The 23859-nt window shown below is 42.5% G+C and overlaps 3 protein-coding genes across 5 annotated transcripts; 2 read left to right on the top strand and 1 right to left on the bottom strand.

Moving 5' to 3' along the window:
* The first annotated feature begins 859 nt into the window (after positions 1-859).
* Positions 860-4612, top strand: LOC136479647 (ras-related protein RABE1c). Of its 2 annotated transcripts, none has more exons than XM_066477441.1 (9): positions 860-1061; positions 1137-1229; positions 3272-3344; positions 3438-3538; positions 3650-3715; positions 3805-3902; positions 4003-4065; positions 4152-4244; positions 4323-4612. In XM_066477441.1, the coding sequence occupies exons 2-9, from the start codon at positions 1157-1159 to the stop codon at positions 4398-4400; spliced, it is 645 nt and encodes a 214-aa protein (XP_066333538.1). In that variant the 5' UTR covers positions 860-1061; positions 1137-1156; the 3' UTR covers positions 4401-4612. The 2 variants fall into 2 exon arrangements, with proteins under 2 accessions (XP_066333538.1, XP_066333541.1); XM_066477444.1 differs by having other exon boundaries at positions 864-1026.
* A 1077-nt stretch (positions 4613-5689) lies between these two features.
* Positions 5690-6139, bottom strand: LOC136479639 (zinc finger protein ZAT8-like). Its single transcript, XM_066477435.1, has one exon. It carries the CDS (start codon positions 6137-6139, stop codon positions 5690-5692), a length of 450 nt encoding a protein of 149 aa, XP_066333532.1.
* Positions 6140-12413: 6274 nt separating this feature from the next.
* On the top strand, positions 12414-20348 carry LOC136479626 (NEDD8-activating enzyme E1 regulatory subunit AXR1-like). Of its 2 annotated transcripts, none has more exons than XM_066477429.1 (14): positions 12414-12496; positions 13534-13706; positions 13802-13965; positions 15266-15376; positions 15648-15727; positions 15825-15975; positions 16074-16167; positions 17254-17342; positions 18048-18121; positions 18207-18369; positions 18753-18838; positions 19427-19510; positions 19640-19796; positions 20005-20348. In XM_066477429.1, the coding sequence occupies exons 1-14, from the start codon at positions 12441-12443 to the stop codon at positions 20086-20088; spliced, it is 1566 nt and encodes a 521-aa protein (XP_066333526.1). In that variant the 5' UTR covers positions 12414-12440; the 3' UTR covers positions 20089-20348. The 2 variants fall into 2 exon arrangements, with proteins under 2 accessions (XP_066333526.1, XP_066333523.1); XM_066477426.1 differs by having other exon boundaries at positions 19616-19796.
* Positions 20349-23859: the final 3511 nt, after the last annotated feature.

The raw sequence follows: 23859 nt of genomic DNA, 5'->3' as shown, positions 1-23859 counted from the left end.
TGCAAGCCACAAACTGACAGTGATGTGGTTCTTCACTGCCGGTTTATCCCAGCCCTAATCATTTTCTCATTTTTAAGCTCAGAACCGGCAATGAAGGTACATCACTGTCGGTTCTCACAAATTCGGCATTGATGAGGCTGACAGTGATGTCCAAATCTATAGTAGTGGTGGCCCTAAATTAGGAATGCCGATTCGGGTAGCAGTGAATTTCATATCTTATGGATGAGGGTATGATTATAAAATCATGGCCATGAGTCTACCAGGGTCGGTGTTTGCAGCAATATTGTGGCAAGGTGCGGATATAAAATTTTACCATGCGCCTATGTATCGAGCACTCGAAATAATGCACTTTTCTTGTGCCCTTTGTGTGTGTGTGTGTGTGTGTGTTTTCAATGGTGATATACTTGAGTCCTTGTTTTATACTAGTCGTGTGACCCTGAAGATGTTTTGATCATTGAACTACAAGTAATCAACTCATGTCATGTAGTCGTGTTCATAAGTTCATGTCTTACGCATGAGCTATGATCTGTGAAATTTGTGAGATTTTGCTATACTTTTGTCATTTCCTATTGCTTATATTTAGATGGAAAAGTAGGTGTAAAATTGGTACAGTCATAGATGGACCAGTCTGGTTATTGCAAACACCGGGTTCCGGGTGGGTCTCTACCTACACCGTACCCAGTCCATTGCCAATGCGTGGGCTTGATTTCCCATAAATTTAGGCCGAACTCAAGTACTAAACGGCCACTGTACCTAACAAGTAACTGGGCCAACATGGGCCGGAGCACGACCCAACAGTACGCCTGGTGGACGCCTGTAATTTTCCCCAAAAAAAGTCCAAAGGCCAAAGCAGACCAATTCCACCACCACCCCACGGGAGCGCGTCCATCCCCTTCCTCCGATCGAGCCAGGGCCAGGCAACCTGGTGCTCCGCCCCGTCTCCGTTACCGCGACGCCTCGGCCTCCCGCTCCACCGCCTACCTGCCTCCGCGGCCCTGTGACCGTGAGGCGACACGACGCCGAGAGGTCACCCGCCCCCCGCACCGAGGCCGCTCCGCTTGGTTCGGCTCGCCATTCCGCCCCGTGCTAGTGTCGGTTTGCGTTTCCGATCTGATCTGGTTCCGTGGGGGTGCTAGGGATTGGGTGGTAAAGCGTGATGGCAGCGCCGCCGGCGAGGGCTCGAGCCGACTACGACTACCTCATCAAACTCCTCCTCATCGGAGACAGCGGTGAGTTCATTGGTCCTCTCAGCCTCTCTATTTCCTCTCTCTCGATCTACGCGAGATTTGGTGGCGTCGGGGTCATCCTGGCGTATTTTGCGTAATTTGTAGTCTCAATTGGGATCTGGTTCCTAATTCGATCTCTCTGTTGATGTTACTGCAAAATGTGAATGGGTGAATGAATCTAAAGTATCTAACCACTTGAGGGCACTTGGTTTGTCGATTGTGTAACTGTAACATACTTTTTGGAGTGATCGTGTTCCTACTTGCGCTGCGCAATATACACTTAATATTGTTACACTTTGAAAATAGGTGCAGAGATTTAATTGTCGGTGTAGTTAGATTGGTTACCTGTATCCAGAATTCAGGAACAATCTCTTGGCTTTTCAGGATGTTCATTCCACAAGCACTGTCAAAGCTTCTTTATTATTCTCAGCAATTGCACCCACAGCTAGTATGTGCAGTGGAGCATAGATCTTTGCAAGTTTGCATCTCCCTGACTTTCTCTACTTGTTACATTTGTTGGTCAGTGGGTGCATCTCTCTATTGTTTAGGTTGGGTGGCTTTGGTAGGCTGATAGTTCAGGTTATTATTATTTATATTTGTCAAATTAATAGATGCAATCGAATAAGCACACCAAGATAGGGCATCGAGTTACAATCCATACCAAGGGCTCTGTTTGCTTGAGATTAAGGAGTTGTTGGGCTGCAGATGCATGTCATGTCACTAAATACTTGCAAAATATCTCTCTAGTGATTGTGCTCCTACTTGCACTGCGCAATATACACTTAATATTGTTACACTTCGAAAATAGGTGTGGAGATTTAATTGTTGGTGTAGGTATATTGATCACTATGCATCCAGAATTCAGGAATAATCTCTTGGGCTTTTGGAGACTTCCATTCCTCAAGCACTGTCAAAGCTTCTTATTCTCAGCAATTGCACACGCCACTAGTATGTGCAAGTGGAACATAAATCTTTGAAATTCACTGACTTCCTCTGCTTGTTACGTTTGGTGATCAGTGGGCATATCTCTATGGTTCAGCTTGGGTGGCTTTGATAGTTGACATTATTTTTGATCTGATGTCAAATTGACAATTTAACTGCTGCAACATAATAAGCATATCAAGATAGGGCATCGAGTTATTCCAGCAATCCATATAAAGGGCTTGAGAGTCAAGATTAGGGAGTTGTTGGGCTTCACATGCGTGGCCTCAGTCATTAAATACTTACAAAGATATAAACTTGAAATACGTCAAGTTGGAAGTTGAAATTAACTAATTGTACAGCATAAAAGTTAATCAGAAGTTTTTTCCTTAATAGAAAAAGGTGAATTAAAGGCTTGGCACTATTTGGCCTTGTTTTGCATTTCCAATATATGAGTATGTTGATGTTCTCCTTACCAGAGAAAATGTCTCCCCATTGACAGAAGTCTACAAGTGGGGGCACATATAATTTTCCTCTGACCAGTATTTTTTTGTGGTGCTGTATGCTCTTGATTTAAACTGAGACACGAAGCTATATGTAGCTTTGCTTGTCACTAATCTTGCTCTGTGTACCTACCAAAGCCCCAATCTCATATCAGCATTGTTTCTTCAGTTGCCTAAATTAGAGTCATTGAGTATTTCCAACCTATATGAGGAGAGGTAGAGGAAAGGTCATTGAGTATTTCCAGCCTATATGAGGAGAGGTAGAGGAAAGGAGACCTCCAGAGGCACCAGTGCATTGTGGAGTCCTAAGCCAAGCTAATAATATGAGGAGAGATAGAGGAAGACCGAAATTGACATGGGGGGAGGCAATAAAAAGAGATTTGAAAGCTTGGGATATACCTAGAGATCTATGTTTGAATAGGAGTACTTGGAAAGCAGCTATTGAAGTGCCTGAACCGTGACTTGGGGCTGTTGGTGGGTTTCAACTCTAGCCTACCCCAACTTGCTTGGGACTGAAAGGCTATGTTGTTGTTGTTGTTGTTGTTGAGTATTTCCAACCGATGTATTTGGGAAGTATACCCAGCTGATATTTCAATCACAATTTTTTTTGTACTTATGTAGGTGTTGGAAAAAGTTGTCTCCTGTTACGGTTTTCAGATGGATCATTCACCACTAGCTTCATTACCACTATTGGGTATGTAGAGGAATTATTATGTATTGAGGAATTATTAAGTTACATGCAAAAGTTTGTATGGACTTATTATTACCCATTGAATTTTGAAAACAGTATTGACTTCAAGATAAGGACTGTCGAGTTGGATGGCAAACGGATTAAGTTGCAGATCTGGGATACTGCAGGCCAAGAACGTTTCCGCACTATTACAACTGGTATTCTTGTTTACCTTTTAGCAAATATGATTCGTTTCCAAACACTGTATGGCTGAAGTTTGTGTTTTTTTTATAACGATGAAGTTGTGATTGTGCAATTCTTCTTTGCAGCCTACTACAGGGGAGCAATGGGCATTTTACTTGTGTACGATGTCACAGACGAGTCATCTTTCAATAGTACTGACCCTTGTACTTAAATGTTTTTTCTTAAATCAGTTCAGATTCGATTTCTGAATTCTAATACTGTCATTGGTGCTGACTTGCAGACATAAGAAATTGGATCAGAAACATTGAGCAACACGCTTCGGATAATGTGAACAAAGTTCTGGTGGGGAATAAAGCTGATATGGATGAAAGTAAACGGGTACACAATTTATCTATTTTGTACTCTTATTTGATCTCTTAAACTTTATACTTTTAATAATAACGTTTATTTCTTACATGCTCATTTTTCTTTCGTAAAGGCTGTGCCCACTTCAAAGGGGCAAGCTCTCGCTGACGAATATGGGATAAAGTTCTTTGAAACGGTTAGTGAAAATGACAACTTCTGCCTATGCCATTCCTTTCTTGTACCATAACTGATGCATAATTTGTTTTTTATTATTTGCTGCAGAGTGCAAAGACAAACCTGAATGTCGAGCAGGTTTTCTTTTCGATAGCAAGGGATATCAAACAGAGACTTTCAGAGACTGATTCCAAGCCTGAGGTGCAACCCTTTTCATAGCTTTGATCCTTTGACACTTCTGCTTTGTCTTCCACAGTTCCTTAGCTTGCGTGTTTGCAGGATCGAACTATCAAGATCAAGGCTGAAGGGGAAGCTGATGCAGCAGCGGCACAGAAATCAGCTTGCTGCGGCTCCTGAACAGTTGTCACGGCAAGATAGTGGCGTTTTCGCGCATGTAATTTTCATCATTTTATTCTTTGGCAGCTACTCTCTCCTTGTGCTTCTTGAGTTATTGCAATTGTTGTGATTTGGACAAATGGGTGTTAAGTCAGAACAATTACTTGCTATATTGTGGAAACTCTGCTCTTGATAACCACGAGCGTGGATACAACTGGGTGGGGTTGGTTTGATCTCGTGGACGCTACAACTCCATATATTCTGTTTCAGTTATATGGTTCTCTCTATCCACAAAAGATGCAATTCTTATTGACAAAAGATGCAACTCCAGATATTATTTTTCGGTCAAACAATTTGAAGTTTGATCAAACTTATATAAAAAAGTGCAAGCATTTACTATAGATTAATTCTGCAATATACTTTTCATAATAAATTTAGTTGGAGAGTAAAGTTTATTTATATATTTACTATAGATTTGGTTAAAGTAAAGCTAGTTTAACTTGCACAAATTCCATAGTTACATTGTTCACTGGATGAAAGGAGTAGTACTATGTTTTTTTTAAATACAGCTATGGTGTGTGAGTCAACTGCGTCTTCTCTTGCTCCTTGGCATCTCGCCCTGCCGCCCTCCCTTGCCATCGTCGATTCTGTCATCACTAGACCATCACCGTTGTTGCCGCCGTTGTTAAACTCAAGATATCTTCTCCCTCTTGTCCAGCAGTTAACCTCTCACTCTTTCGCCGTCGTCTCGACATTCACCGCCTCTAATTTGATGGTCTTGTTAGAACCCCTTTTTGTGTTCGATAGCCATAGAAACCCTCTAAACGCTGAGCTCTAACTTAGGAAGCCCTAAATCGTCACTGCCTCTAATTTGATGAACTCTCTAGAAACCCCTTTTTATGTTTGACAGCTATAAAAAGCTCCTAAATGCTGAGCTCTAACCTCGGAGGCCCTAAATCACGCCGGTGAACTCTTTGTCTAGGTGCGTCATCTTGGGATGCGGTGAGTTTTTTTTCCATCATTGTACACATACACGCTGAAGTGTTGTGTGCTTTTTTTACAATAAAAGTTATATTACATAGTTGCAGTATCTTGTACTATGATTTTGTTATTTGACTACAAAATTGCATAACAAAAGTTACATTACATAGTTGTTTTTTTACAGATCAATCTTTTTTTCAATCGAGGGAATACAAAGTAAATCAATCATGTCGCAGTCGTAGTCGTACTGTGATTTTGTACAAAAGAACGCCGGAATTGCAAAAACCAGAACAAAAAACGAATTGAACACGAAATCCCAAAATGCTCCGTCATGACGGGGCAATGTTGAGGTCCAAGCCCAGCAGGCCTCTCGCTTCCTCCGGTTTCGCCTCGGCGTCGTCCAGGTCCAGCCCGTGGGCGCTAGCGGCGCCGCCGCTCTCCTCGCCGTCGGTCACGGCGCGGTGGCGCCTCATGTGGCCTCCCAGCGCCTGCCCGAGCGCGAACTCGACGCCGCACACCGCGCAGCCGTGCGCGCGCGCCTTGGCCGGTGCTGCCGCCTCGGCCGCCCGCGGGCGCTTGTGGCTCGCGCGGTGCCCGCCCAGCGCCTGAAACGACGGGAACCGGCGGCTGCACGTCTTGCACTCGAACACGAGCGGCGACGCCGACGGCTCGCCGCCGCCGCCGCCGCTGCCGCTGCGCGCGAGCAGCAGCATGACCCCCTGGGCCACGCTGATGACACCCGGCTCCGGCTCCTGCTGTCCGAACGTGAGCCTCTTCATCGGCAGGAAATGCTCGTCGGACTGCCGCCTGCTGCGTGATGATGATACGCTACAGTGAGGGAGGATTGTATGCTATTTATAGGATGCATTGGTTACAAAGTCAACGGATGTATGGCACGGCTCCTCCAGGCTTCAGCTCTCGCTTCTATAGAGCAGCCTTGCAAAGCCCTTAGTCATTTTTCAGGAAAAAGTAACAGGAGCCAGAATCGTATTTTAGAAGCCATAAATTAAGGTTCCTCCAAAACGGCTCTGACTCTTCTAAAGGAGTTCCTTAAGAGGAGTCGTGCCAAATACCCTCTAAGTTCTAGTAGTTGACTTGCGGCTTCTTCTCGTGGCATTAAATATCAAACATGATAGAGTAGACTTGAGATGCATGATCGACACTTGATTTGTTATTCGACTACAAAATTAAGAAAATTTCAAATTTAACGGGCGCTGATGTTCAGCTGTTGAATTAACCCACGCGTGGATCGATAGCGATGACTGTGTTTATAGTAGGATAATATAATCCTGGTCAGCTCATGTTCTCACACCGCATGGACAATTAGAACGAGCAGTAAATAAACTGCCGTCACGTACTCTTGTATCATTCCCTGTCTGATGATGCTGAGAAGATTAGTAGAATAACGCTGTTAACATATCCAGATGTCGTTATAGTCCCTTGCATAATTGTACTGGCTGGTATTGTACTTAACAGGTGCTGAATTTTGTAAGAGTCGACTTTGTTTCCCGAACTCATTCTGAGCGAGGTGGCCGTCGTATCGCATCTATCCGGCCTCTGACTCCCAAATTTCCGATTTGACAATCTTATCTGACTTTGAATGAACATAATAATTCATTTAATTATTTTTTATTTACGCATATCAAGCGCGGACCTCCAATATCAACGAGGATGGCCTCTGCAGCTACCTAGGCCCTCCCAACTTGAAAATAAAAAAAACGAAGCGGAAAGCAGCACGCTAGTGGAGTACTAGTGCACAATGATCGATCCAAATAATATGTAAAGTAATCCATGATTCCTAGAAATCATTAGACCTACTTTATTCCTTGTTGCTCCTTAACTGGCAGCAATCAGGACAGAGCAGAGCTCTAAATATGTTATTCTGCCTGCAGTGCTTATGTGAATTCTGAACAACACCGATGCTGAGCAATTGGCTGTCTGCCTGTCTGAGTGACTGTCTGGCACAACACATATTCCCTCGCTCTGTTCGCTTGGCTTATAAGCCGTACTTTTTTAGCCAGCAAACAGTATTTTTCTCTCATAATAAATCAGTCAACGGTACTTTCAGTCGTGACTCTTCAGCCAAACGAACATGACCTGCTTCTTTAACGACGACGACTACTACTAACCAACCTTTCAGTGACGTACGAGTACATCACATAACCTTGTTCTTGAACCTGAAGCGTCTTTTTTTAGTTTTTTTTTATTAATCCTGAATTCAGTTAGATTCTGACTGGAACAGTCAGAGACCTGGATTGGGGAAGATGGATCTTTTTTAAAAGGAAAGGATTGATGGATTCACGGTGCATGCAATTTCGCTCCAAATAAATCTTCTCCTAAAATTTCCATTTGATTACTCTGGGCCAGGGCCAGCACTAGCAAACCGGGCCTTTCAGAGAGTATGCTCTACTGGGCCGATGCACCCATCTGTTTCGCTCGTCTTCGTACCATATTCTGGCCCGGTATCTTATTGGGCTGGCCCAGCTTCGCGGAGAAGCTATACTACCTCCGTACCTCGTATTTCTCAAAAAAAAAAACTCCCTACCTCGTTCCGCTCCGCCGCTTTATTCCTCGACGAAGTGTAGCGGGGCGAAGCGATCTGAACTCCGAAAACCCCAGGCCCCAGGGAGAGTAGAGACAACAGGGGCCTCTCCTTCGCCCGAGACTTTGGCATTTCACCCATCATCAAAAATTAGTTTTACATTTTTATCATCCCGCAAAGTGATTTCACTCGTTTGCCATTATGAGACTAGTGTAACCCGCTGAAATATATTTTAGGTAGTTTTAATTCGTGAAAAAAAGAAGAAGACACATCCTTCCACTTCTACCTCTGCCTGCTTTCTCCTTATACGATAGTCACCGTTCCCCGTTCGTGTCAAAACGGATTGGCGCACCAGGTGCCACGTCCCACCTCCGTCCGGCCATCCAAGTGCCACCTCCCGCCTCCGCCCGGCCATCCAGGTGCCGCCGCCCCAGGCTAGGTGCCGCCTCCCGCCTTAGCTCCGCCCTAGGCCGTGGGCCAGGCCGACGCATCCCCTAAGCTTGCGCCGCCCCCACGGATTGCAGTTGGAGTGATCTAATGCCTCAGTATGCACTCTCTCTCTTATATTTGTAGTCCTCGAACATAGTTTGAAACGCTGATAGAGTTGTTCGAATACAATTTTAACTATATTTCTTGCATTCGCTTTTATCCAGGCTCGATGTGGAGCCTGAGCTTAGAATAGATACTGTAGCAGATAATTGTGATGTTGGTGACAATACAAAGGCTGTAGACCATGGATGTGGTGATGTTAGTGGCAATGCATTGGCTATAGAAATATCATGGAGGTGTTGAATGGGACAACATGCAGATTGTTGACACAAATGATGAAGAGGATGAGGGCAGGCAAGAAATAATTGATGAGGATCAATTATTTTGTCTGTTGGGTTTGAGAACCGAGGATGATGAACATCGATCTCAAGAGCAGCAGGCTTCTACAGAGATGGAAAACGGGTCTGAAAATAGGAATGCCACTACTGAGGAGGAGATTGACATAGCTGGGGCTATCATTCCTGTGTGACGATCATGTGCCGGGGGAGAGAATCTTAGTCTATGACCCAAACAACCCTTGTATGGACATTGGCACTGTGTACCCTAACATGAAAGAATTTAGATTGACTATGAGGCTGTTTGCAATAAATGAGGAGCTCAAGCTGCACATAGTGAAATCTGAGCCACAATGGTACATTGGGGATTGCAATACAGAAGGTTGCCCGTGGCATATTGTTGGAAGGAGGCAACCTGATGGGGCAACCATTAGGGCCCATTCGTTTAGGCTGATTCCCGGCCAGAACGCTTCCTGGTGTTTGTTGGCCCGTATAAAATACATCAACGTTCCTGGCCGGATCCGTTTCAGCACTCCATTCCGTGTGAAACGAACGTGCCCTTAAGGTGTTTAACTAGTGGCTAACATTTTTTCTCTTTTTTTTTTGTTGTTGGTCAATATCTAACTCATTGGTATTTTGTAGGTCACATGTTTGATTTCTTGGCATACATGCACTTCTAGTGCAAGGAGGAAGACCACCACTCCAACGAGTTGCTGGGTAGCATCAAAGGCTATTCACCACCTTAAGACTCCCAACATGGGCCCTAAAGAATTGCAGAAGAAGCTACAAGAGAAACACAAGTGTGAAATTGCAAACAAGACACAAGTACTCCCAGCAGGACCCAGGGAAAAACAATGAAGAATACAATTGCAAAGAAGCTGATGCCAAGGAAAAAGAAGACCACCTGAAATTATGACTAATGTGTGAAGTCATGTGTAGGGCAGGCAAGAAATAATTGATGAGGATCAATTATTTTGTCTGTTGGGTTTGAGAACCGAGGATGATGAACATCGATCTCAAGAGCAGCAGGCTTCTACAGAGATGGAAAACGGGCCTAAAAATAGGAATGCCACTATTGAGGAGGAGATTGACACAGCTGGGGCTACCATTCCTGTTGACGATCATGTGCCAGGGGAGAGAATCTTAGTTTATGACCCAAACAACCCTTGTATGGGCATTGGCACTGTGTACCCTAACATGAAAGAATTTAGATTGGCTATGAGGCTGTTTGCAATAAATGAGGAGTTCAAGCTGCACATAGTGAAATCTGAGCCACAATGGTACATTGGGGATTGCAATACAGAAGGTTGCCCGTGGCATATTGTTGAAAGGAGGCAACCTGATGGGGCAACCATTAAGGTGTTTAACTAGTGGCTAACATTTTTCTCTTTTTTTTTGTTGATGGTCAATATCTAATTCATTGGTATTTTGCAGGTCACATGTTTGATTTCTCGGCATACATGCACTTCTAGTGCGAGGAGGAAGACCACCACTCCAACAAGTTGCTGGGTAGCATCAAAGGCTATTCACCACCTTAAGAAGACTCCCAACATGGGCCCTAAAGAATTGCAGAAGAAGCTACAAGAGAAACACATGTGTGAAATTGCAAACAAGGCACAAGTACTCCAAGCAAGACTCAGGGAAAAACAATGAAGAATACAATTGCAAAGAAGCTGATGCCAAGGAAAAAGAAGACAACCTGAAAATTATGACTAATGTGTGAAGTCATGTGTATTTTTAGTTATGTCAGTATGACTCATGTGTGAACCATGTGTTTGAACTTTTATGCTTTGTGTTATTTGAGCAGTCATGGACCTTATATTTGAACTTCTACCATGTATGAAGATCTCATGTATGTCATTCTCATATGTGTTGACTCCTTAAGTAGCTTTTGAGCAATACTTTGATCAACTTGAGAATGTTCTGGTTCTGGCTGAGCTGGCCGCGTTACTTAGATTTCTTGAAATTAATGGAAAGATGGTGCAACTTGTTCTTATAGTTCTGCCATATTGGGCGGGTAAGGAAGTTATTGTTTGTGTCAGATGTACCTTCAGTTTTTTTGTTCACTTGGTGAAAGTTGCATCTGCAATTTTTGCAGGGGATAATGGAAGCTCACCGGCGTTCATCCTGAGCCAGGATCGAACTCTCCTACATAGCTTACATGATTCTCTTATGGATATTAGAATCTTCTGTGAGGAACATGGAGTCATATGTCTTGAGTGTTTTTTCCCATGAAGTTAGGATGCGGAACAATGAATATATGGACTTTACTGCATAGAAAATAAAGAAACAGATCCTGTTTGATGCTATTTCCTTTTTCTTTTTAGTTTATAAAATCCTCATGGTTACAGTTTTGTTAATCAGGCCGTATATCTTGATTCTATCAAGAAGACTGGAGGAGATTCGAAAGCAGCTGGGTTGCGCAAGGAGATTGATGAAAATGGACATCATGTCGACTCTGGCAAGGAGATTGGAAGAGATGGAGGCTAAAATGTGTTGAAATTCTATCAAAATTCAGTCAAAACTCTGTCAAAATTATGTCAAAATTCTGTCTAAAATTCTGTCAAAATTCTATAGAAAATTGATCACAAAAGACACAGCACACATGACACAGTATATGATACAAGTCACTAATGAGTACTTCCATTCATTTATTTCAGCACACTCATTACCCACTCTTAACAATTTCATATAAATTGGTCACTAATAGAAGTGCACAAACTAATATTAAGCATTTCAGCAAGAACACAATCTCTATAGTTATTCCTGTCAAGTCTTTGAACTGCTCTGGTTGTTCACCATTTTCCTTGGACTGTTCTTATGATTGTGGCATCTTAGTGCTCTGAAAACAGGCTGATAAAGAGGATGACATTATCAATCAGCCATTGCTCATAGTCCTCCTGCCACTTCCAAAAGTCACATCCACCACCATCCATCTGTCACCAATGCAAAGAAAATTCAATTGTCTGAACAATACAACACATGAATTACAAATAGAATAGAACAAATCATATAACCGTTCGAGTTGGATAGATGTAGAACATGCACCCATAATTCTTCTCAGTCTTTGCCATCAATACCTTGACAATACGACATTTGCATTTGTCGCAGTGGACAAGAGAAGGACTCTACTCCCAACCCTCTGGATGCCCCCGTCGAACTGCTGCTCTCATCCATTTGGACGGTGCGAGCGGTATTGGCTAGGAGAGGCTATAGCCTGCGGCCTAAGCTGGCGCCTGCGGTGTAGGGGGAGGCATGGGGGCGAGCCTGCACCAACAGGAGAGGAGAAGGCGTGGGGACGGGCCTGTGCCAGCAAGGAAGGGGGCGACATGGGGGAAGGCCAGCACCGGCACGGGAGGGGAACGGCGTGGAGGCAGGCCTGTGCCGGCAGGGGAGGAGGCGGCATGGGGGAAGGCCAGCGTCGACATGGGAGAGGAGCGGCGTGGTGGCAGGCCCGTGCCGACTGATATCACTGGGGAGCGGGGATGAAGGAGAGGGAGTAACGGGAGAGGGCCAGATCCATTTTGACTAAGAAAATAGTAGGTAGAGGTAGAAGTGAAAGAATGTGTTTTTTTTTTCTACGAATTAAAACTACTCAAAATATATTTCAATGAATTACACTAGCCTCGTAATAAGCCTGAAACCAGTTTTTTTTTAATGACGGGTGAAGTCTCCCTCCGCCCGCCCAGCCCCACCCCGCCCCGTCCCGCAGCCATGGCCGCCACCGGCGTGGTCGCCGAGCCCAAGACCAAGTACGATCGCCAGCTCAGGTAACCCTTCGACGCGCATCTGCGCTCTCCCCTCCCGCCTGCACCTCCTCGTCTCCGCGTGGTCGATGGGTAGATTCCGAGCGCTTGGCTTCGTTTGATTCTAGGGTTTAGGGTCGTGCAGCGATGTAATTCTGCTTATTTGATTCGGTTAGAGATCGATCTGGATGTGCTGTGCTGCGGCGACTAGGGTTTAGGCTCCTTTGGTTTTTGACTCTCGGGCGATATGGTGTCAGTCCAACTGTGAAGGCTTGCATTAGAGCTGGGGTTGCTTGCTTCCACATTGGTGGGTACCGATTTATTTATTGTTAGGTTCATCTGTTATGCACAGGGAATTTGCTACAACCTTTTAGGTGTTGTATGGCATTCCGATGGCAAGATGCAATCTAATAGTGATTTACTTTACTGGTTCTAGATGAACAACTGAATTAGCGGGTGCTTCTATTGCCTTAGCTAGGAAGTTACTAATTGTCTTTTGCCTTTGTAATTACGTGAGACAGCACTTTGGACGGTACAAATATCAAACCTGACTATAAACCTTAAATGCCTAGAAGTGTTTTGTCAATTAAATGATCTCTGCCTAGGTTGGTGATTTCTGGTTGCCATCACAGGTCACAGCCAGTTGCTCTAGTCTGTCCCTAGTTTAATCTGCTTGGTTTGACTCTTAGACTGCTCTTGTGTTGTGTGATGCATGGTACATGGCAGTACGATCAATGACTTAGCGTTACTTTGAAATTAAGCTATTTGCAACCAGCAATTCAGCATTACCTACTGGCCGTATTCATTAGTTGTTGAGGCAACAGCAAAATAACCCTAGTTTTCTGTTGCGAATTCTTATGGGCTGGTAATGGTGTATTTGAATTGTTAATCCATGACACAGGCGTTGTTTATTAAAACTAATGAAATCCATTCTGTCGTTTAACCTGTAGTTTGTTAGGTACAATGCTTATTATTTTTCCAGATTATTCTACTGCCTACTTGATCAGATAGCATGCCCAGGTATTGAAAGACACCTGTTATCTGTTAACTGCAAAGAGCAGGATATGGGGTGATCAAGGCCAGGCTGCACTGGAGAAGGCTAGCATATGCTTGCTTAACTGTGGTCCTACTGGAACAGAAGCCTTGAAGAATCTCGTGCTTGGAGGAATAGGAAGTGTGACTGTTGTTGATGACTCCAAAGTTGAAGCATCTGATCTGGGCAACAATTTTCTGTGTAATTTCTTCGCTATGTGATTCCACTTGTTCTACTGAATTCATCCCCACGAAATTGATGGAACTCTTATTCCGGTACCTTAAATTTGCATGCAGTGGATGAAGGATGTTTGGGGCAACCAAGAGCTAAATCTATATGTTCTTTCCTACAAGAGCTTAATGACGCTGTTAAAGCCAAGTTTGTTGAGGAGTTTCCAGCGCAGTTGATAGACACTAATCCTTCATTCTTTTCCCAGTTTACTGTTGTCATTGCTACTCAGGTGTGTTCTTCAGTATACTTTTAAGATAAATTGCAAGAGCATGATTAGTTTGCTGGTGCTAGCCAGAACTTTTGGGTTTATGAACACATGTTTTATGTGAAACAAAAATGTTTAAGAGATGAAACCAGTAAGAGGAATATTAGAAGATTTCATAGCTCTCAATTACCATAAATGTCATAGATCAGTTAATGTTCTAATAAAGTTTATACTCTGTGAAAGAAGATTATATGGACGAATGATTCTTATTAACACACTTTGGATGTGATGTACCTCCTATGTACCAGATAGCTTTTAAATTATTGTTACGCGGCTTACGCCAGAGCAGTGTATTGATTCGGTTCATTTTGCAACCATTATACCTTGTGCATCAGTTATAACCTAGTTTCTGTAGACATATGGTGCTTTGACAGTAATATGGCATTGGGCCAGGCCACTCACTGTTGTGTCAAATTCGTACACAATAGCTAATGCATAGCTGCCCTCTTGGCATTGGTGGCCGTGACGGCAAAACCTTGTGCTCTGTTTGGATGACCATGATATGCTTCCTGAACCAGGCGAGTGCATGCTCGGCCAGGCAACCAAAATTGAGCGCCTGAATCAATGTTGCCTGGGCTAATGATAGTGATTAGTTGCTTAATGTCAGGAAAGTAACAGATAATGATGGAACACAACTTAATCAGTATTATTTATTTGAAAAAAATAATTAAATATGTTGGGATTTATTATTATACAAATACAAAATTAAGTATAGTTATTTTTTATTAGAATATTTTTTAGTTACAACAACAACAAAGCCTAGAAAAATAACATTAATCGAAATCATCTAGTTTTCTAATCAAACTATACTAGTATATGTTAATTGCACACTATATATATTTAAAAGCGCATTGATGTTATGCATACTCTCATTAGCATTCTTAGGCATAGGCCTCCAACCAAACAGGCCCTAAATTAGTACTTTTTCGATATGTCCCGCCAATGATTGGCCAGCTGTTAAATTTGTAGTTTAAAATATAGTTTCACCGTTGCTTATTTGGCCATGCATCCATAAGTGGATTCATTGGCTAGAAGCATATTTTGACAATACTAGTTTCTGTAGCCCGCCTTCTTTTTTTAACATAATAATATAATATGGTTTTGGTCTGTAGCGCTACAGTTCGATTATTCCTTCAGGTTTTATTGATACTGGTGCTAGTAGAGTTCCTTAATCTTTGTTTTATTAGTATTGCTGGCAAAACATTTGTATGCAGTATAACTCAAAATATTTTTTTAATGCGCTGTTTTTTCTTCTACGGTGCAGCTTCCAGAGAGTTCTTTACTGAAGCTAGATGATATCTGCAGGAAAGCAGATATCGTTTTGGTTGCCGCACGTTCATATGGTCTAACCGGTTTGGTCAGGGTTAGCGTCAAGGTACTTTGATATATTTATTTATGTCCAAAACTAGTCTCTTTCGTATGAAAACATAATTAATTATCGTGACATCACAGTTGCAGATAGCAAGACCATGTGATTTTGAACGCTCATACATTCATAGTTGCGTATGAGTACAAGGCCTTGCTATCTGGGTCACGTTGTATGTGACTTTTTTCCCTTTCTTGGGAGTTATGTCTCTGCTGCCTTGGGGGGAAGTCATAACAAAAGCATTTTGGGAAGATTCACATATTTATTTATTGTTGTCCAGGAGCACTGTGTCATAGAATCAAAACCAGACCACTTCTTGGATGATTTGCGACTTCATAATCCATGGACTGAACTAAAGCAGTACGAATGTATTCATACCTTCAATTTGCACATAACAGTGTGTAATAGTTTTGTCATTATACACAAGCTCACTGTTATTGACACTTATGTTTCGCAGATTTGCAAAATCAATTGACATAAATGATAAAGATCCTGTTGTCCACAAGCATACTCCATACATCGTTATCCTTGTGAGACTTGCAGAAAAATGGGCTGATGCCCATGATGGTAACATGCCTTCAACTAGGCAAGAGAAAAAGGAATTTAAGGTTACATTCTTTTAGTGCTGTTGAGTCATCGAGTAAACGAACTGTTAATGTGTTTTTTTAAGACTGTCAAGGCACTGACTAATTGTTACCTTTATCAGGACCTAATTCGAGCCCATATGCTTAATGTCGATGAAGAAAATTACAAAGAAGCTGTGGACTCTTCATATAAAGTCTCAGTCACTCCAGGAATCAGTAAGTTGACCAAAAGGGCTAGTTCCTAAATTTACGATTTGGCACGTTCACGTATTTTCTGTATGTGTTAGACATGTCCTTTTTCTGAATCTTGGTATCTTAATATGAAAAATATTCTCGAGCCTAGCACTTTCAATAGATAGCTTATCCACAATCCACCTCCATTTTCTATCAAATGCTCAGCTGAACTTTTTAGATCTATAATTTTACATAGATCAGATTTCAAGCATTCCATCCAGACTTCATTATTGTTGGATGTTTGATGTCACATGTGAGTGGTCTTATTGCCAGATGGATGGTATCACATTTTGATTGATTGCTGCAATGAACATCAGTTGCAATATCTCTACCAGTTTGTACCTTGTTGTGTGTATTCCCTTTAGAATTTTCTAGGTACTTGATCACGAATTACAATGCTGACCCGTGGCTGTGCACTTATATATTGTTCTAACACTAATATGCCACTCATTTTTGCTGCAAACATATGACAAGATATTCACAATTACAGAGCTCTTTTGTGAACTGTGTATTGTATAATGATTATCCCATTTGAGATTTGATGCTTTCTTATCTGTTTAGGTAGGTTTAGGTGTAGATGTTGCGATTAGGAGGGTATGGATTCATTACTTGGGTTCTAACCCTCCATCTTTTCCATGTCCCATATCCTAATCCCTACCGTACCCTCATTTCCCTGAATCCAAACATCCCCTGCAAAATCTGTATTGAAGCAATGAAACTCAGCTAGCATTTGAATGCTGTGTACTGATATATGCTAGTTACATAGAACAAGTTGATGCTTGCACACTAGTAGATCACATAAATAAAGTAGTGGCTATGGGTTGTCTGCAATGACTTCATTTTAATTAAAATTTGTTGAAGCTATTTCTGATTACATTATTTGGACAATAGTAACATACAGTTTTGTAATCATGCTCTGGATTTAACCTAAGTGGCCTTCCCAATCCCGTTGTATGGTATCATGTTCTTATTGCTTATGATGCAAGTTCATGCATAGAATGACTCATACAAAATGGTGCACACAACTATAAAACATGCAGGTTCTGACTCATGATTAATTTCTGCCAGGTAATGAGATCCGTCAGATAATTGATGACGACTCTGCTGAAGTCAATTCATCATCATCAGATTTCTGGATTTTAGTGGCTGCTTTAAAGGTATCTATCATATTGTGATTCAGATGTTGACTTATGTTATATGCTATGGGCCATTCAGTAAAAGCTAGCAAACCATGGTTAAAAGTTTATTGGCCTCCTTTTGACTGAATGCTGATTCATTTGTCACTGGTCTATTATGTGGCCTCTCTTGCTGTTGTTAAAAGCAGATCAGGAAGTTTCTTTTCTTGGTATCTTAATTGTGTCTTACTGCTATAGTTCATGCCAAAATCTCAGGCCATAAATGTTGATAAGCTGTCTAAAATGTGTGCAATGAAACTGCTTGGACAATGAGCATGCGCATGCTGCATTTGTGCTAAAATCTCAGGCTGCTAATATAACTGAGATGTCTTATACAGTATGCAGTTGGACTTGCTTGGTCCAGTTCTAGATGTGCTTTAAGCTCACAAACTAAAGCTTTGCTTTAGTCAGATTGAAAGGTCAAATTCATCCTTCTAGAGCTAGAACCCTGTTGCAAACATGATTTTAGTGTCAGGCATCTTCTGATTTTGAAGGCTTCTAAGCTGAACCTATTCGTTTCATTTGTTGAAGAAGCCCAACTTAGAAAAAATAGAAACCCTGGGGATGTTTAATACATGGAAGCTGCTTGTATATTGAACATAAGGTATACATAGTCCACATATAAGCATTTTTTTGCCATGGTGTCTATGTCTCAAAACTTGTGTTGTTTCTCCTGTCTATTGATAGGAGTTTATTGCAAAGGAGGGCAATGGTGAGCTACCTCTGGAGGGAACAATACCTGATATGACTTCCCTTACTGAGTAAGTGCCCAGTTGCCATCTCTAGTTTTAAATTCTGCTACCATTTCGTGTGAACATTGTAATGTTTCCTTGTGTCATCTTACAGGTATTATGTAAGCCTACAAAAGATTTACCAAGCTAAGGCGGAATTTGACTGTCTTGCCCTGGAGCATCATGTAAAGGAAATCTTGAAGCGGATTGGTAGAGATCCGGATTCTATTTCAAGAGCATATATCAAAACATTTTGTAAAAATTCTAGGAAACTAAGGGTAAGCTGCTTTTTTTAGATGGCATGTTTTCACAACGTGACATCTTATTGCCTCATGCGGTCATTGTGAATTTGTGACAATTAATATGTTGTAGAGATGGCTTTAATGTCTGGTTATCCATGCCAGAATGACAAATTGGATAAAGATGATTTTATTGGCACGATGAGATCGCTGCTTGCTCTCAGAATAATAGAATAATGATTAGTGCAGGCACCAAATTTGTTTTTCATTCATTCAGGGACATACTCTATTTAGTGTTGCACCTATCAGTGGTTTCTGGTTTAATTTCAAATTTGTATATTCATAATCAATTATAATAGTGTAACACCAAAATGTCATTTTTACCAGTTTGTCATCTATGCTGAATAATTTCCATTGTTTAGGTTTGTAGATATCGTAGTTTCGAGGAGGAATTTGGCTCTCCAATTGTCTCTGAGATTCAGAGGTATTTCACCGATGAAGACTACAGGTCAGCATCCATTACTCTGATTTTGCTTTTCCACCTCTATTTATTTCGTGTTCCTTTAGTTGATGTAAAAGGAAGTGTTTTACATGTTCTGGATCTCCTCTTGTTATTAATTCCATAACCATTTTCTGCAATGATTATATAGTAACATGCCACCCTAAAACTAGGTAATTCTAGGATATTGCAGGGTTACTCCCTCCGTTCCAAATTATAAGACGTTTTGTTTTTCTAGATATATTGCTTTTACTATGTATCTGGACATAATGTATATCTAAGTGCATAGTAAAATCTACATATCTAGAAAAGCCAAAACGTCTTATAATTTGGAATGGAGGAAGTAGTGTTTTTTTTTTTTTTTTTAAATAAATAAATAAATAAAGAGAGAGTTCTTAAAACTACGTACAATCGTACTTTGAATGTTTTGAATATCATGGTCTTGATTCTGAGCTTGAGCATTTAGCCTGGACGTCATATGTTTATCATCCCATAATTACGTACTTCTGATATTCTGTATGATCTCCTTTTTAGTTGAAATAGCTGTCCCTTTGTTTAAAATGTCTTCTCTAATGACTATCAAATGTGTCACTGCAGTTACGCAATGAACTTCTACATTCTACTACGGGCTGTTGATCGATTGGCTGCCAATTATAGCAGATTGCCTGGAATCTTCGACAGGTACTTAGGAGAAATCTTCATTTGCTATTGGTGAACATTATTATCCCACATGTAGAGAAATGATCTGCTTTTTTTATAATACTGATTATACACTGGATTCGGTAGTGAGATTGATGAGGATATCCCTAGGCTGAAGACAGTTGCGGCTTCAGTGCTAAGTGAGATGGGTTTGAACGGAGCATCCTTATCCGAAGACCTGATAACTGAAATGTGCCGGTTCGGGGCTGCGGAGATCCATCCAGTGGCTGCTTTTGTCGGTGGAGTCGCTTCCCAAGAAGTAATTAAGGTATGTGGGCCCCTTATACAGCATTCCCCGCAATCCTGAAGAGATACATAGTTTCCAGGATTTCACACAACATTGGAAAAAATGGGGGGAAAATGTTATTTGAATTCATAGGATGGTATATACTTGGACACTAGTGTGAATGTTATTGCATTTGGAATGGAAAATTTTCTATACCTTATCGGTGTCTGTTTTCCCTCTTATCTTTCAGCTGGTCACCAAGCAGTTTGTACCGTTGCGGGGAACATTCATATTTAACGGAATCGACCTCAAATCTCAAGTTTTGGTGCTATAACATGGACGTGGAGCCTTGTCTTAGTGGCCGAATTTGAGTTGGCCCAGATTTTGTGCCAGGGCACCACGCTGCAACGAAATCTGTTTGCTCAACGAGTAGCCAAATATATATTGTTGCATTATATTTAGATGTGTGCTATTGTCGCCAAGTAGCTTTTGCCCCCCTTTTGTGACACGGAAAATGAGCCGGGAAAAAGTGTTTCGTTGAGAATGTTCAGTCTGCTGTAATTTATCAAAACTTGCGTCGTATGATTTATGCAAGTGCCTAGCAAATTCCTAGCTCACGCGGCTGTTATTCGTGGACCAAAAGAACAGTCACCATCCAAATCGTACTGGTGCTGTTAGGCTGTGCAGTACGCCTCTATTAGTATAGACGAAGTAAATAATACCTCACGCTTTATCAACTTTTTAGTAAATAATATTCACATTTATGACTGTAAACCAATTTATTATGAAAATACATTTTGTAACTAATCTAATGGTATCTATTTGATATTATAAATATTTATATTTTTTTATCTATAATTGATTAAATTGAATATACTAAAATATGACATTGTTTTAGAATTATATCTTTTTCAGAAATGCTATACAACACACGTGTGTTTTAGCATAAAAAAACACATGGATTTTCTTCCTCTCTCCCTCTCTCTTCAACTGTCTCTGAAACGCATATACACATACGTACTGTACATGGCATGCCACTGTACCTCCTTCGTACACTCTTCATGTCTGCAGCTAGCAGCGCCGCTCCGTTCCGTCAGCGTTGTTGGCTTGGCGTGATCTCCGCATCTGACATTCTGACTTGGGCAGCTCGGTGGATGTGTCGGCAATCCGGTCTGGTGTATTATTATCATTAGTCACTAACGGGCGTGATTTGTTCTCTTGTTTTTGCATAGAAAAAAAATTGTTTTTTTATGATATGTGGATCTGTGATCTTGTGATCTTGTGATTGTGAGGTAGAAGAAGGCTGAGGTACAAGGAGGATGGAGGTTGTTGGATCTTAATTCTATAGTGTAAAAAAATTCATGTGTTAAAACTGTTTAAAACACGTAGTTGTTGATAGATAGACTCTTTTTTTTTATTAGACGGAGGGAGTATAGTTGCAAGTGGGGCCGATGTGAGTGGACAAGTATGCGCCAGCAGCGATGGATGGGCTGGAAGCCTGGAACTTGGTTAAACCACATGCATGTGCGCAAGCTGACGAACGCGACGACTACTGAGCGAGATGAGCTTGTCGGCTGAGCTATCAACGCTTTCATCATTCGTAGAGATGATGGAGAGCACGTAGGCACCGACATTACTGTGCATATGATCTCAGGTGTCCATAGGCAGACCAAATCTCCCCCGGCCAGTAGCCTGCTGCTAAATCGCAAATGGCCGGGAGGTGTTCCTTTGACGACGCGGTTGCCGTCGGACGAAGGCAAGACGTGCGATAGCAAAATGTGGTTCGCGTGTCCCTAAACCCAACTTGATTCGCTTATTTTTTTTTTCATCCAGAACAGTATTTTTCTTTCATAAATTCCTCTAGATTCCTCCAGAATTCCTCCAAACGAACGGGGCTTAGTTATAAAAAAAAATACAGCTACACTGCTAGGTGCTAGTACAGGTTGTGTTCATGTTTGCTTCAGAAGTAAAAGAACACATCGGTCTTGAGCAGTCGTGTTGGTATGTATTCAAGAGTATGTACTGTATTTTTTTTATAGCAATGACGCGTTTCCTGCTTTTAGTTTACTTCACGCTACTGGCGCCAGTGGTTGTTGATCGGCAACGTAGCAGGAGCTAGCTGTCGTCGTCGCTCGTCGGCAATCCAGGCTCATGATCTTGCAACAGCCGACGTAGGTCCATTCACAACGTGGCAACGATACTCTGCAGTAGTTCATTCGGATAGAGTAATTCCTCTCCTATAGAAAATATGAGTCCATATCCATTTACACTTGCCAATATTCACATACTTTTCAAACTTTGACTGACAATTTCTAGTATATTATCTATTTAAAAGTTTAGACACCGTCAATCAAAGTTCGAGAACTGGACTTGGAACGATGAATGTATTCACATTCATATTTGTACTGAGAGTACTTTCTCCGTTCCAAGAAGAATGTAATTGTAGGTTTGAGACAAGCTAAACCTTCTGAGGTTTGATCAAGTTTATAGAAATTAATATTTTTTATGTTTTTAGATAAATTCTATTATAAAAAATATTTTGTATTTAATCCAATGATACTTATTTGGCATTATAAATTTTAGTATTTTTACTAGGTAGCGTGTCCGTGCATTGCTACGGGATAACTAACTATTTATACTAAAAATACACGGATCGCACGATAAGATAACAATACTGTTAAATTAAATACCAACGTTAAGGTGACATTTAATCCAAAAAGTAAAGTTTATGAATTTAACACAGTCACGGAGTGCGCGGCGTCGCAGGCTCACAAACTCTAGAGCTTCCAGAGATTGTGTCGAATCCAACCTAGAGCCTCGGAACCCTGCATCTTTTTCTGAACGGGCTTCACTTCGGATGCGCCGGTAGCAATATCAACGATCTCCAGTCGATGGACTAAGTCATATGGATCCCCATATAATGGCTCAGACATGTAGATTTAGTTCTACTTGTACTTGGATACACTTGTTCCACTGAAGCTTTCATCGAAATGTTTAGACACGAACAGTGTCTGATCATCGATGTCCCTCACCCTGGACCACTCCGGCGTACGGTCGTGGAGGTTGCACTTGTAGATCGCGCTGCTGTAGGTGAAGCTCTGTGTCTCGTGGAACGTGCTCACCATGGCACCCGCAATGTGTAGCTTCACCGTTTGATTCCAGGTAGCTGCGGTGGCAGAGCCCCGCAGGTGGCGACAGCGATGGACAGTAGCATCGCGGTTGGAGTAGCGCCGGCGGTGTTGCTGCTGCAGACAGGAGATTTCTCCAGTGCAGTTGATCGCCAAGAACTTGTCTTGGCAGTGGACGATGGACCCCACGGAGAACTCTAGTTTGGTATCGAGCAGCGTCCATGCAGCTGTCGACTCCAACCCGGCAGAATGCGACCTCCATGGAGCACCCAAGCATGGCATGTGGCCACGCACTCGCGGCCGACGGCGTCAGGCGGCGCCGAGAGCACGATCTCACGGAAGAACATGTCCCTCATGTCTTCTAGCTTGAATGGCTCTGCCTGCGGCATCCGCGTCCCCGTAGCCGTTGGTGGGATGGAGGACCCACCGGTCGTGGACCCTAGACACGCGTTCCGATGAGGACGCCGCCGCGACGTGTTCGCCTGCTGGCGGGAGCTCAACGGGGGGGGGGGGGGGGCACAGGGCACCGACGAATGGATTCAGCAGCGTCACGGACGCTGCCTCGTCCATGAGCGCCAGCCACCCACACGAGGAGCCGTACGCCACCTTGCCGCGCACGTCGGGCAGCGTCTTGGACAAGATCTTCTTCTCTGGGACGCAGTAGAAGCCGACGCGGTCCGAGTCAGGGTCAAACGGGAGCAGCAGGAGTGGCCCGAAGGTCGCGAACGGGACGACGGCGCGCCAGGGGGAGCAAGCGGATCAGAAGGACGCCGCATCGTGGCCTAACGCGAGACGCTGCCCGATGGACTCGAGGAGATCCTCTGGCAGGTCGGATCTCTAGTCAGGGAGAGGTAGAGACCTTCTTTTGGGATTGGGAGGCTGAGTCATAGAAGACAGATGACATCAACTATGGTTCACGCAAGAAACAGCAAGCGAAGGCGATGGAACACGTGAGCGTGAAACCAAATGAAAGGAGA

The sequence above is a fragment of the Miscanthus floridulus genome, chromosome 1, assembly GCF_019320115.1.
Source record: "Miscanthus floridulus cultivar M001 chromosome 1, ASM1932011v1, whole genome shotgun sequence".
In the NCBI taxonomy this organism is placed as follows: Eukaryota; Viridiplantae; Streptophyta; class Magnoliopsida; order Poales; family Poaceae; genus Miscanthus; species Miscanthus floridulus.
Note: the sequence above shows the minus strand (reverse complement) of the source record. Positions and strands in the feature narration are given on the sequence as shown.